We start from the raw sequence: 15,544 nt of genomic DNA on the forward strand, positions 1-15,544 counted from the left end.
CACAGAATAGGTGCCGATCCCCATCGCGGAGTGGCTATCACATCGCGCTACGACGCCAGGGCTCCCGGGTTCGAATCCCGCCTTGGATGTTTCTGAATGTCCAGTCATCAATTTCATCATATCATCACTCATCCCCATCTTCGCAATTAGCCAAAAGTGGCAGAAAAGCTAAGTAAAATAAAGCAAATCACAGAATAGGTCACAAGCTACCTGGTGAAACCCGTCCCATAATTGTCATGTACATGTTACGTACGAGAGCTAATGTATTCAATAACAGTTTAAAGTGCGAATGCGTTTCCACCGGGAGGTCTGATGCGGGTCACATCCAGCTGCTGGCAGTAATTAAATATTAATTACTTAGAGATCTAAACCTGGTCTTCCTACCATAACAACATGTGCATTATTAGAACTAAACGGAATTGTAGGTTAGAAGCGCTAGGTTCAGACTCTTAGCAGTTAGTTTTAGTGGCTATTAGCAGGTAGATCGACTCCGAGACCACTTGATTACAATGCGAAAGCGTTACAACTCCTTATTACAATGTTGAGATCAGTTCTCTTTAGCTCTGGTTAAGAGCGATATCGCTGATTAACTTGCTAACTCAATTAATCGGTGAGCCTAAAACGACCTAGAATATCACTCAAGTCGCCGCGTGGGCAGGCTTTCTGCTTCCTTTCTTTTATTTTCGGTTTCCGTTAGCTTTCACCGCGAATGAATTTACAAACTAATATTTCTTGTTTTTTTCGCGATCAGCAGCTGCAACCCACACTTTCATTTCCTTTAGCATTATTTTTCCTCTCTCTCATATCTAAGCGTGGCGTCCACGTGGAGATATATTTTATGAGGGAAAGAATTCAGGTATTTGATAATTGCCTGCCAATAATCGAAGCTTCCTCCTGCTGAAATTTTGCGTCACATTGCTTTTGTCTCGGTCGAGATAGCGCATAAGTTATTGCCCCATCAATTTAGATCCAATTAGATTTAATTACTTAAGCTAAGGAACGTGGTTATTAGGTTATTTAATTTTATTGATTCCGTTTCGCATAAAATGACTTATGTTATTTCACGGTGTTGCAGCTTAATGTGGTTTCCCGATGCCCGAGTACGTTGTCTTTATAGAATTTATTGATTATTTTTCCTTTTCTGAAGAATGTTCTTTATATAGGTTTTCTTTACGCAAGTCACGACGATAACCTCCAACACAATTAAAAATTGTGATACTTGTAACATAATATTGGATATTTACAACAATGACACCAGCAGAGCTGGGTTACAGACAACTTATATCTTGATCAGACTGCCTTTATTTACCTCCACTGGCGAAAAAATGAAATGAGAGAAATAAATGTTATTTTGCTCAAAAACATTTTATTTGAATGTCGCTTCGGAATACATTAAATGTGACTCATTTAGCTGCAAAATATTTCTGCTCCCTATGTATTTCAATTCATTACTGATATTTAATGCCGATTGTGGAGAAATTTCCGACAATGCCTACGGAATGTTACAAGATAGGATACCGCGCATTCACAATCTGCGTCATTGGTGGAGGTGATGTGATCATCACCACCTTCCAGCCACCCTTACCCCGAGGCTGGAAGGGGTCCAGGGGTCCCGGGTTCGATACCCGGTGGAGGCACAAGTGGTTCGGATCCCACTTTAAACTGTAGGTCCAGTCCCGATTAGTCTTACTGTGCATAAAATGGACTTAAAACACCAAATCAATCCAATCCCGAGGCTGGATAATCCGCAGAGCCTCTACTTTCAGGAAAAAATAAATTCCACCAAATCACCCATCTTGGGATATCGAAACCGAGATTATTCAATTTTTCAAACAAATATGTATGACTTATCCAGGATTCGAACCTGAGACCACTGGCGTCGTAGCAGGCTGTGCTAACCACTACACCACGGAGTTGGACAGCCAACTGGACCACAGCGGACCTTATTAAAGTAATATTATGTCCGAGCCAAACTAACTTCAGACATCCATTTACATCGCAGAACGGTTATGTTGACACAATTCTGTTTCCCTCCTGGCTGCTTCAGGGAGAAAGGATTCTAAGGCTTGTTGGTAGGTAAACGCGGCAACAGCGGGTCACTGCCATAAAGGCATGTACCTCTAGCTTGGCTAGACTCTATGCTATAAAGTAGATACGTGAAGTTTTCCAATGAGGTATATTTCACTTTTTTCCTCCAATGGAGGACAATTTTACAAGTATGTAAACCGAGGGTTCAATATTTTTGAAGATATTATTGACTGTTCAACATTGTTAGTAGTATTATTTCAATAAAAGAGACCTAGACCTCCAGATAAGTCGGGAATAAGGAAGGAAGGAAGCAAGAGAGGGATTAGTATGGCTGAGACTGGGGGGTGAATACACAGTGCGGTGAAAAGATAGGGAAGTACATATGAATGTATAATATGTAAGGGGAATGACGGGACGGATCATCTGTTTGCAAGCCCGGGAACGCGCGCCCTGCAGGACAAATGGCTGGAGGGTGTTGGAAGAGAAGAAGCACTCAAATTAGTTGTGGAACAGGGTGCAGCTAGTGTGGAAAAGAGAAGTGAGGCGAGGAAGATGGAAGAAAGACTAGAAGAAGAACAAGTGGAGTGAATGAGCTGTTAGGGGAGGGGAAAGAATGTGTACATAGGGGAGAAACTAAGAGACAGCATATAAGATAAACTAAATGCAATATATATATATATATATATATATATATATATGGTTGGCACATGAAAATATAAATCTAAATAAAAGATGAATATTGTAATAAATTTTATTGTATAAAGGCAATGAAAATTCTTGATAAGGAACTGTAAACATACGTATAATGGGGGCATTCCTTTGTCACGGGTGGGGTGCCCAGACTACATTTTTGACATTAAATTAACTATTCTACTGATAGTTAAGCAACATTTTCTTACAGTTTCTGTGCAGTGAATTGTGAAACTAAACACTGTTCATTAAACATAGCTACTCTTAGAATATTTTCCCAGATGTATAGCTACAAGTTAACAATATTGTGTCACGGGTGGACAGAAAAAAGCTGCTGTCTCTTTACTTAATAATACCCGGTGGAGTATTTTTTCCGTCTTGCTGGAAAATTGTTCCTTCTGGAAGTTGAGGCACAGCGTATTGCTGTAGCATGTCCATATAAATTCTGCAAGTGCCAAAACACAAAACACCTTCTGTTGTGGCGTCCACATGGCGAATGATGATGCCTTCGCGGTAGTTTGAACGAGCCTATAGCTTCTGCGCTAGCGCGATCTGCCACAGCACGCTACATTTAAAACTTTTTAATTTACTCTTCACAGTGTTGCCAACTATCCGTCATTCCAACTATTTGTTACAATTTTAGGAATTTTTCTTTTATTATACTCCTAAACCTAGCAAAGATAGCCGATACCTCACGTTATGAAATCTCTAAAGAAACTGAATTGGCAACATCGCATTTACTCCACGTGGACTTGACAAGTACTATCAGTTCCTTAAACGGACGCTATTGGTGGGAAAGGTTTGAGGGGAGGATTTACTGGGCTCCACGCGGTACTCCTGTAACAGAGGGAACCGATTTCTCGGAACTTTCTTTGAAGTAAAGTGTCGTTCCAATCAGGACTTCAACATTATGCAGAATGTTACTCACCCTGTACACTCCTTTCCCATTGATGAGCAGGCTGTCAGCCATTTGTCCAGGGAGCTTCCTCAATCTTCCGGGGAACCTCTCCTGGGAATCCTCGTGGAACCAATCGCTGATCAGGATAACGTGTGACGTCAAATCGTAGTCGTACAAGTGGCTGTTCGGGTCGCGATTTGGGGTCTGTCGTACGATCAGGCTGCCGTACAGGCCGTCGATTTTTTGAACACCTACAAGCAAATTAAAGAGGACTGTAAAGTGTCGGCGAATTCAAAGAAAAGACTAGGTCTATAGCAGATTACCGGTAGAATTTTCCTCAATTTCTGTGCACAAAATTATCCACATTTCCAGAATTTGCCTCACTTACGCAATAACTCAGAAAGTTTATAAAATTTTGAAATTGTAATTGAAAACAGTGAAAATGTGACAGCCAAATGGAAAGTTAAAATGCAAATTCTGAAAGTTCATAACCAAACAAAAAATATATAAATAAATATGAAATTGAATTTCAAGATGCTGAACTCTTTTTTTGCAGAATATAGAAAGTTTGTTTAATTAAATAGAAACTTTTCTATTAAAGTTTAATAGCGAAATGAAAAATGTTGTAGCTTTGTGAAAGAAAAAATCAAGCACAGCAGCACAGCAGCAAATGATACATGATATTTTATATCTATTATTATATTATCTCAAAACAATTCCCTTTAAAATGTATAAATAACCAAAACGCTTTGTCGAAAAGCCAAGACGTATGTGGAAAAAAAAGTAAACGTTATCTCTAAACTGTATCTCTTGTACCAGAAGAAAACTATTTTTTTAAGCAGCAAAATTGGAAATTCTGTGACAACAGTGGGACATTCATTTATGTTGGAAACATACTGAAGGTACTCACCTGAGTGGGAATGCCAGAAGTGTGTTCCTGCGTTGGCTGCTTTGTACTTATACCTGAAGGTCTCCCCCTGCGAGATGGGGCACTGGGTGACGTAAGGGACGCCGTCGTAGTACTGCGAGCCCTTCTGCCACACCCCGTGCCAGTGGATGGTGGTCTCCAACCCTTCCATTCGGTTCACCACGTCCACCACGACTTTGTCGTTCTCGCAAACCTAGAAAGAGGAGCGGCATTATTTTTCTTGTTTTCATTTGGACATTACTTCAGCAACCGTCTATAAGGCAGGAGCGTATATTCTATAGGCTAGCTAGGCTATCTACGAAGCCTAAAGTCTACAGAGTAAAATATAGAAGATAAGATCAATTAGCAATTGTGAATAAACTTACTCATTTCAATAAGAGGATAATGGCAATTCTGAATTTGGCAACCTGAATTCTTATGAGTTGGCAACCTGCATTCTTAGAAGTTGGCAACCTGAATTCTTAGAAGTTGGCAACCTGAATTCTTAGAAGTTGGCAACCTGAAATTTTAGGAGTTGGCAACCAGAATTCTTAGGAGTTGGCAACCTGATTTCTTAGAAGTTTGCAACCTGGCAGCCTTTGGGATGGCAACGTGACTTCCTTGAAGACGTCAGCAAAATTGATGTGTCTAAGCACTTATACCGGGGGTTTAGGCGAACCTAGTCTTCTCCATTCATCCATAGCCTAGGACCACGTGTCATAGTGAGGTAATCCAGGTCTTGGACTCAGCATACGCCACTGCTATAAGACTATCAATAAGATGAAGGTAAAGTGAGCAATTAGTCGCACCTTTGAGGAAGGCTTGTTATATATTCGTCAGGTTAAATATACCTAGTCGAACCTTTGAGGAAAGCTCGTTATACATGCGTTGGTTTAGGCTTACTTAGTTGCACCTTTGAATAAGGTTCGCTCTACATTTGTTGGTTTAAAATAGCTTGAGGAAGGGTAATTATACTTTAAAGGGTTTAAACTAACTTAGTCCCACATTTGAGGAAGGCTGCTTATGCATTCGTTGGTTTAAACTTACTTAGTCACACATTTGAGGAAGGTTTGTCATACATTCGTTGGTTTAAACTTACTTAGTTGCACGTTTGAGGAAGGTTTGCTATACATTCGTGGGTTTAAACTTACTTAGTTGCAGATTTGAGGAATGTTTGTTATACATTCGTGCGTTTAAACTTACTTAGTTACACATTTGAGGAATGTTTGTTATACATTCGTGGATTTAAACTTACTTACTTAGTTGCACATTTGAGGAATGTTTGTTATACATTCGTGGGTTTAAACTTACTTACTAAGTTGCACATTTGAGGAATGTTTGTTGTACATTCGTGGGTTTAAACTTACTTACTAAGTTACACATTTGAGGAATGTTTGTTGTACATTCGTGTGTTTAAACTTACTTATTTGCACATTTGAATAATGTTTGTTACACATTCGTGGGTTTAAACTTGCTTAGTTGCACATTTGAGGAATGTTTGTTATGCGTTCGTGGGTTTAAACTTACTTAGTCGCACCTTTGAGAAAGGCTGGTTATACATTCGTGGTTTTAAACGTACCCAGTCACAAATGGTGACCTAATATACTCTGAACGCTAAACAAGCTAAGAAGGAAATAGTAAACATAAATCAATAGCTGGATGGCCAACATAAAGAGAGCAAGATATGGTGAAAACTGAATCCAAAAAAAAAAAACTGATATAATAAGTAATCTGAGACAATAGAAGGGCCAGATAATACGATTCCTCCAGTGCCTTGTGAGAGAGGGAGTTAATTCCCGACACATGCAAGTTTCAACATTTATCGTCCAGAGACAGAGTCTCATAGTGTATCAGAAAGCATGTCGGGATGTTCTTTCAGCCTTCAACACTTCTACAAAATCACCAGTATCAATTTATTACAGTATTAAAGCACCACAGTTACGTGTTTCAGTTACCATTCTTGAGGATCGCCCTGCATTTGATGTTAACAAGCGAATAGCGACTTACCTGTATGCTAGGACCGGGTATCATTCTGTTGGCTGTGAGGATTCCTCGTTCGATGCCATCCCCTGTCACGCACTGGCAGTGCTGTGTTTGAGTGGTGTTAGGTAGACAATATTGGCACGCTCTACAAGGTAAGAGAAACAGAATTGTAAGCACAGCTCAATGATCTTGAATTGAAGCAGGCAATAACTCTTGATAACTAAATGAAGCTAAGAAATCATTTGCTTGAATGATTGAAATAAAAATGAACCAGGCTTCCACTCTATACGTGGAGCTGCGTTGTTGCTGCAAGGGGACTTAGCAGATCATGCTGGCATGTATGTTGCGTTCATGTCTTGTGCCTTGTGATTCTATTTTTACTTTCATGTATTTGTCATGTCTTGTGAATTTGATTGTTTTCTGGCAGAGATATTCTCCTGCACAAGATCTTTACAGAGATTCGGGTTCTCTTTTTATGATCACTTATTTTTGTTAGGCTGAGCTGCCAACGCTCTGAAAAATGAATCCAATCCTTGGTCATACGCAAAATAACAACAAGGAAAAATCGTTCATTTGCACGAATTGATTCTTTTAGTAAGCATTATTGAGACAACGTATTAAGCATACGTACACTGTACATGAGTTTTAAAAAAATCCTGTTGGGCGAACTAACTACCATACACGATTTCAGTGTTTAAATGTTTAAATGGGAAGATAATTCCAGAATACTTGTGTCCAATGTTTTTTTAATGTTATTTCATGTTTATGTAAATATTTTAATATTAACTTTTATTAATTGCAATACAGGGCGTTATTTTACTAGTCGTTAATCTCGTCGCTGCAATAGCCGGCCTGCGTGGCGGAGTGGTTAGCACATGGCGCTGCGAGTTCCGGGTTCGAATCCCGGCCTGGACTTGGGTGTTTGTGAGTGTCCAGGACTTCCCTGTTGGCGCAGTGGTAGCGTCGCCGCCTTGTAATTAAATTGTCCCGGGTTCGATACCCGGTGGTTCGGATCCCACTCTAACCTGTAGTCCAGTCCCATTTAGCCTTACTGTGCATAAAGTGGACTTAAAACACCAACTCCATCAATCAATCAATCAATTTGTAAGTGTCCATTCATCAGTTTCATCATATTATCATTCCTCATCTATCTTCGCAATTACCCAAAAGTGGCACAAAGGCGAACTAAAATAAACGAAATCAATAAGTTAATCAATGTCGCTGAAGTAGTCAGAGACAAAAGAAAGACAACACCATGCTACAGCCCCTTGAATAACGTAGTGTGGAAAACGACCCAAGAAACTGGTTCCCCAGACGAATGAGAAACATAGATGGCAGTGCGATCGGACCAGGTGCTAATTTTGTTATGAAGGTAATGCGGCTTTGTAAGTTTTTGGAATATATTATGTAGATTTGTTTGTCTTGAAAGGCGGTACGTGAATTGATAGAAACAGTTATATTTGTGGAGTGATTTGCAGTCACGAAATGACATTAATTTGGAAAGAAAAGTAAAATAATATTAATAAATAAATAAATAGCATGCGTAACACAAGAAAAAACATCGCAAAGTGATTCCGGACGTCAGGTGTTGGAGTGTGTACTAGAGTTTTATTTTTCTATGTTATTAGAATATAAATAGTATCCTGAGAGATATTTCATACCCAGGCGACAAACCACAAGTGTCGCTTGGAAGCGAGCAGTCCGTAATCAATGCAGCCTTTCGAACCGTAGGGACTCAAGCTCTGACTGCACCTTTTCCTCAAGGAGATTTTACACCAAAGCGACAAACGATACGAGGATTTCACACCAAAGCGACACCGGTCATTCGGTCCAAGGCAACTTTCACACCGAAGCGACACATGTTGCTTGGAAACGAGCCAATCAAGAGCAACATTTCACATCGTAGCGGCATGACGGGAAGCACAGGCCAGCGTGCGATTGGTGAAATCCTCAAGCGATAAGTGTCGCGTGCCCCTTGTCGCTTTGGTGCGCAATCTCCCTAAAGTAAGACACTCATTGCATCGCGTATGCGCGAACAACAAACCACGGCAACATGTTGCAAGCTATTGAGGAAATGGCCCAGTTTGAGCGACGCAGAAGCGACAAAGCGACACGTGTGGCTTATCGTGTCGCCTAGATCTGTTGTTGTAATGTGCAGTTTTTCGTGTCGCCTATCTGTTGTTCGCACAATTAGCAGCGAACGCTTGCCAATAGACTGAAGGCACCATGTCGCTTGTCACTTAGTTTGGAACTCCTCCTGTAGCGCGTCGGTTCGGTCTGAGCACCCTTCCTTTAAGGAGCTTCCCGACCGAAGTAACAAGTAGCACGCGAATACGTCATATGAACGTGTCGTTTGCTGTTTGGACCCTCATGTGCAATGAATGCTATTTTACAGTCTGGAAGTGTGTGTCACTAGTGTGACAGTGTGAACATCCCGTGTCGCTTGTCCCATTGGTTTGAAAGTTTCCTTACACTCATGTCGATGGCACTAAGAAAGTTTTGTGGGGTTCCCCTTGTCGTTTCATGGAATCATCATTATCATCATCGCCGCGATTAGTTTAAAGCGGAAGAAAAGAGACAGTAAATATCCAAAATATAAATGCTTCAGTGTGTATATCTTTAAAAGAAATTATGATGATGATAATAATAATAATAATGAACCTAATTCATACACAAAAATTTAGTTGCCAAGAGCATTCCACGCGTATTTTTTCTCCCGTATTATTAACGAAAGTATGACGATAACAGGACGTGGTCGACTGTCTAGAATGTTCGTTAATATCTTCGCGACCACTGTACCAAATATCATAGCAATTATCAAATTCATAGAAAGGCTTCATGTAAAAGAATCAGACGCTGCAGCGAAAACTCCATTTACTTCCATTATAAGCAGACGAATACCAAGCACCGGGTTCAACACCAGCGCCTCTAGCGGATCATTCTCGAGTGGAACCAGCCAGAGCGAGCAGAACTGTGCGTTTTCCACACTACGTTATTCAAGGCGCTGTAACCATGCTAACAAAGGTAAAGCGTTCTGTATCAAGAAAATTTCCATTCCGAGCTCTGAATCTATCGGTTTAAAATGAGATGCTGGAACTATTATACGAGTGATGCATTGTGTATCATATCGAAAACATGATGCACTTGTATCTCTACATGCAAAAAGAGTCTATTGAAAACCCATTTACATAGTATAATTAGTATCCACTTTAATTCTTTGCTTGCCGTTAACAATCACGCATTACTGTAATAGATCTGCTGAAAGTGTATTCTACATAACTCGCATGCACATGTACATGCAATCACACTAATTACCTCCGTCGCTAAATAGCAAATTGCATGGTTCACAGTCAGACTGGCAGATTGACAATAATGACAAGAAAGCATCGTGCTGGCAGAATTGCACGTAAGGATGGACGTCCTCTGTCAACCAAGTGTGCCAAATTCATATTGTCGCGAATTTTCCGCCGCATGCCCTTGGGAACTTTCACCGTCATCAGAAAAATGTTGAAAGAGAAGCTGAGCCAAGTGTTTGGAATTCACTTGCTCTCTTTAGGAAAGAGCAAAGTTCCGGTAAATCCCGAAAAACTACCGGAAAAATTGAAAGAAAAAGCATCGATTACTCGCAAACAGGAAGGAAATTAAACACACCGAAATTAAGGCTGGAATGCACGCGAATTGTATCCTACAGTACTATAGTTAAGAGTGCTTTCAACTTATGTTCATTCACTAACAACCAGTTAACGGTAATGCAGTAGGAGTAGAAATATGTAAAAATTTATCCTCTTTAATTTTGGTTAATTTCAATTTCCTATAATAAAGCTATTGCTCTTTTTTCAAATTTTGCCGGATATTCTTGGTGATTTTCCGGCAATTTCCGTGGCCGGATTTTGGTGAATTTTTGACATTTTATTCTACTGACTTTTCTGTGAAAACTGATGCATAATATCACTGATGTCTTCCCATTTCAACCTGAATATTTACTTTTAGTATATTCTGTTATATATTCGAGTATTTGCTTTAATTCCATTTTATGCACGGATAGGCTAATCGGAACTGGAACTACAGTTTAAAGTGGAATCCGAACCACTATGTGCCTCCACCGGGTATCGAACCCGGGACACCTTGGTTACATGGCGACGACATAACCACCACGCCATCGGAGGGGTTCTTAGGTACATGTTATCCACAAAGGAATTGTTAAATTCAAGGATGTTATGTATCGACAATAAAATTATATATTCTTAGATAAGACTTGCTAATGACAATAATAATACGTTCTAGTGTGATGTTTAGAGTTTTAAACAATGCCGCAAGGGAACTTGACACAGAGAGAAGAATCACGTGAGGCGTGCATTGTTGCGCAACAATTATACTATTCCAGTGTTGCATAACCCGATAAATTTGGATTCGATGGTAGACGTAATTGTTCCCAGGTCTGGATTTTTTTACACACGCGCGTGTGTGTGAGCAAGATTGCAATTATGGAAATCAAGCTTAATTGGTTGCAGCAGAAATTGACTCAGAAAGTGAATGTTGGGTATGCGATTACCAACCACCCGTTACCTTAACGTGCGAAAAAGTTCACCTGTCTTCCGTTCCATATTTTAGACGTTGCTAGAGGTCATCTTACAAGGGAATGGTTGACTGACGTTCACATGGTGCTTTGCGAAACGCAGGAAGTTATTCTAAAGTGCATAACCTTTCACCGATCATAATTATGAATTTGGCTGCGAAATCTTAAAACCAATGAGCGAGAAGTGAGCCATGGCATAGGTGTAGTATGTCTCCACATTGAATCACGGCACATTTTTTCTCGATACGTCATGGTGAACCACGGTAAGTTAGGTTAGGTTAGGTTAAGTTAGGTAAATGAAACAGAAATCTTGTTTTTGTGTTTCCTTTACCTAACCTTATCTAACCTAACCTAACCTAACCTTACCTAACGTGGTCAACAAGAAAGTAAAGTGGAGAAAATATATACAAATAAAGAACTTGAAACATACATACATATAACACCTACATTCTTCCAATGTGTCCATACTACACCTATTCTGTGAGCATGTTGCTCACCACATGTGTTTTATTCTAACTTGTTTTCAACATAGCCCCATAGAAACCAGAAGCTTAACTATGAATTACATTATACTGTCTCATCCTTTTCTTTTCACACCCATTGCTACATTTTTTTCGATTTTTTTGCAAATATCTCTATATGCTAGTGGCAAAGCTGGGCAAAGAAGTAGAAAGTACCATCCTTGTATTACGAATATTGTTAGGCAAAATCGCAATGAAATTTGCAATAGAATCAGAATTAAGGAAGTTACTGAAAAAGTAACAGTAACTTTCCTTTCAAAAGTAACGTGTTGCCGTTACCCATAACTTTGTCTTACAATAAGAACATTTCACTCTATTCATAATTATCACATACTGTGTATATTCTCTGTAAGGCATGTTATCAATATGTAACTTTACATGAACAAGTATGAGTTGAGTTGAGTTGGTGTTTTAAGTCCACTTTATGCACAGTAAGGCTAATCGGGAAACCTACTGAACCTACAGTTTAAAGTGGGATCCGAACCACTTGTGCCTCCACCGGGTATCGAACCCGGGACCCCTTGATTACAAGGCGGCGATGCTACCACTGCGCCATCGGGGAGGCCCCATAAACAAGTTTGAAACACAACAAAGCTTGTTTCTCTGTGGCAAATAAATCCTCCAGTATGGAATTTACAAGGTAGCGCTAAGTAAAAATGTATCGTTTCACTTACTCACGTAATTTGTGTAACGCGTTACTAACGTAAGTAAGAAAAACTAACACGTTACTAACGGAAGTACCGGAAAAGTAACGCAAATACAGAAGAAATAACGCAATACTAACGGAAGTATAGAAAAGTGACGTGTTACTAACGGAACTATCGAAGAAGTAACACGATACTAAGGGAAGTATGGAAAGTTAAAGCCTTACTAACGGAAGTATCGAAGATATATCACGATAGTAACGGAAACATGGAAAAGTAATGCGTTACTAACGAAAGTATCGAATTAGTAACGCGTTACTAACAAAAGTATGGAAAAGTAGCTTGTCACTTGCGATACGTTACTTACCAACTATGAATAAAATATAGATTATTTTTTAACAACGTAATAGACAATACTTACGCTCCCAGGGTGTTGTAGTTCTCCAGCACGAAGCGGTAGTAGCAGGTACGTGGGGGATCCCCGTCTCGGCACGCCCTCGCACATTCATCCGCCGTGGAGAGCTTTGGGTTCCCCAGGAAATCGGGCCCGTCGAAGCCCAGAGGGGTGAAGAACCTCTTGGAAGTGCCCCCGCTGGACCCCACCAGGGGCCCGTTGCCTTGTCCCAACGGGTGCGTCTGCACGAGGCCGTGGCCCGAGGAGAAGTAGTTGGCGTCGTAGTTGTTGGAGCCCAACGACGCCGGCTGGAAGAAGTCCGTATCTTGCCTCCACCACGTTTCTGCTGGAGTTAGGTCGGAAGCTGGAAGCAGAAAAAAAGGGCAAGGTTAGTTGTCGCACTATTTATTCAGTTTCCGTTTATAATACACTTACAATACAAACGTCAAACAAGACAAGGCATTTAGGTATCATTTAGCGTAAATTATGTAGTAAATTACCTTTCCAGGGATTATAATACAGGGCAATTCAAAATGACTAATCCAATTTAAACTGGCTACATGTATGTGAGTTTACAACGTCAAAGTGTTAAATTATACACCAACATAAAGGAAAACTCATAAAATTTCGTATGACGACGCGAGTTCTTATTATCTGTTCTGTTCAAATTATATTGTATTTTCCGAATTACTGGAATTTGAAACCAACATTCACGCGTATTGTCTACAAGTAGCAGACGACTTTCATGGAGCAAACCTATCTTCCAACCGGTATGTTTTGTGCGAGAACTGAACTTCACCCATCGCACGGAAAGTGACTTTGGGGAACGTCAAAATGAATCACAGTCTTCACTGTAGGACGTAAGGAACGGCCGGTTGTCAAATCGTTCGACTTTTCGGAACGCGTCCTATATGTGAGGTTTGTACGGTGCGATGCCAGACGATCAGACATACTTCTGTGTGAGGCATGGTCACATACGCACCGGGTAGGATAGAGATTTGACTTTTGGCTAATCGCGAAGATGAGGATAAGTGATGATGCGGTGAAATTCATGAAGGGAGATTTACAAAGGACACCCAGACCGAGGTTTGAACCTGGGGACATTGACGTCGTAGCACGCTGTGCTAACCACTCCGCTCTGGAGGGCGGCAGGGGAGATATTTATCGGGTTTACTCAGTACTACGAAAATAGTGCCTCATCTTCAGTTCCAACTTCCAGCCTCCTCGGTTGGCGAGTACTTTGATTAATCAACGCACAGCACCGTAGGTTGCAGGTTCGAATCCCACCATGGTCGAAAGCTTTCTATTGTATACTTCATTAATTTTATCTACCCATCTTTTATCCTCATCGTCGCGATCAAAGATGACAGAAAGGGGGCGCACAGTAAGTAAAGGAATACAAAAGAATTAAGCTTCCTTCCTTCAGTTTCTAGCCTACCAGGATCAAGCCAACAGCGTGCACAATCCTTTATCAAGGCACTCGAGTCGGTAAGAGTAATGTTCATGCTGTTTAATGAATCAGCACCATCTGCCGTCAGAATCGGTAATGAACCAGAACTAATTTGCCGCGAGAGAAAACGTTATGGATTCCGCCACCTGCTTTCCCGCCTCGAGTAAAGAGAAAGACGAGATGAACTGCAAGTCACGTAGCGGAGAAAACCTTTAAAAAGAAGAACGTCACAGGGACAGGACATCTTCCGGCTGTCCAGCAAGGCTATCCATAATGCCCAATTTGCTGTTGACAGCTGTAGATGCACCCAGCGTGATATCTGCACGGATGCAGCACCATTAGAATTCGTCGGGTTTTCTCTTTTGCATCCCCGGGATACCTTTTTTGTACTCCAATTATCTTAATCGCATCTCTAGCTTGTGACAGGAGCAGGTGGATGCTTCATTAATCCGCATCGCTCTCCATCATCTTCATCATGATGGTTCTGCATTCGGGCAGGTCGTTTGGGCTACTTCATTCTATCTTGTGTCGTTTTCGGAACTTCTGTTTTTCAAAGAACCGTTCAGGTTCCTTCCCTGCCAAACAAATGTGTTTCTATTTAATTTTTGTTCCCGCCAGCTCGGTGGTCGACCGTGTTCGCGGGTTCAACTCCCGACATGCGTATTCTTGCAAGTGTCTTTTCATCAATTTCATCTCATCATCACTCATCCTCATCGTCGCGATTAGCCAAAAGTTACAGGAGAGCGACGAGAAAGAACTAAAATACAAATGTTTCTTTTACGGAGTTTTTCTACCTCTTAGGATAGTCGCGACGACGAGGACAAACTGGTGATGGGACGAACACAATAATGACTGAATAGGATTCGAACATGGGACTATCATTATTTATTTATTTTAATTTATTTTTATTAACCAGTCGCCTATAACAGAGCGAATGCTCCAATTAAAATAGGCATTACAATTTGCTATATACAATATAATTTACATAAATATATAATACATGATACAAACACATAGTAATTATTACACAAAACCTTAGATAAATACGAATACAAAAAGTTATACAAATACAAAAGTTACAGGAATAATCAATACAAAGCAAAAGTTCAAATTTGAATTCGTTTATATGTATACAAAATTTGAAAAGCTGTAAATTGTATTTGAGACTATAAATATATCACTCTAGAATTGGATCTGTTTTATTTGTATATCTAATATATTATTTAAACTATATAGAAAGTTTTTAATATTAAATATTTATATTAATATTAATATCATAGTGTGTTACATGTGATCACTCCACCAAGGAGACATTCACCAAGGCTTTGAAGGGGGTGGGGTCAATATTACACATTACGGAAGAAGAATAAATTAACGTGTAGCATAGGACCATGAACGTATAGTAAAACGAAGTTACAACTTGCATTTTTGGAAAGACACCGCAACTAATGCG

At 40.2% G+C, this 15,544-nt stretch overlaps 1 protein-coding gene across 1 annotated transcript in view; it reads right to left on the reverse strand.

Annotated features, from left to right (window-relative positions):
* Window positions 1-15,544, reverse strand: part of stw (laccase) — a 132,026-nt gene that overhangs the window by 15,976 nt on the left and 100,506 nt on the right. Inside the window, exons 2-5 of the mRNA XM_083128418.1 lie at window positions 12,669-13,005; window positions 6,531-6,651; window positions 4,527-4,737; window positions 3,647-3,867 (exon numbers count right to left, since the gene is read on the reverse strand). Of these exons, the coding sequence (XP_082984544.1) occupies window positions 3,647-3,867; window positions 4,527-4,737; window positions 6,531-6,651; window positions 12,669-13,005 (890 nt within the window). The remainder of the gene's footprint in view (window positions 1-3,646; window positions 3,868-4,526; window positions 4,738-6,530; window positions 6,652-12,668; window positions 13,006-15,544) is intronic.

This window comes from Lepisma saccharinum, chromosome 9, assembly GCF_977018435.1.
Source record: "Lepisma saccharinum chromosome 9, izLepSacc3.1, whole genome shotgun sequence".
Classification (NCBI taxonomy): domain Eukaryota; kingdom Metazoa; phylum Arthropoda; class Insecta; order Zygentoma; family Lepismatidae; genus Lepisma; species Lepisma saccharinum.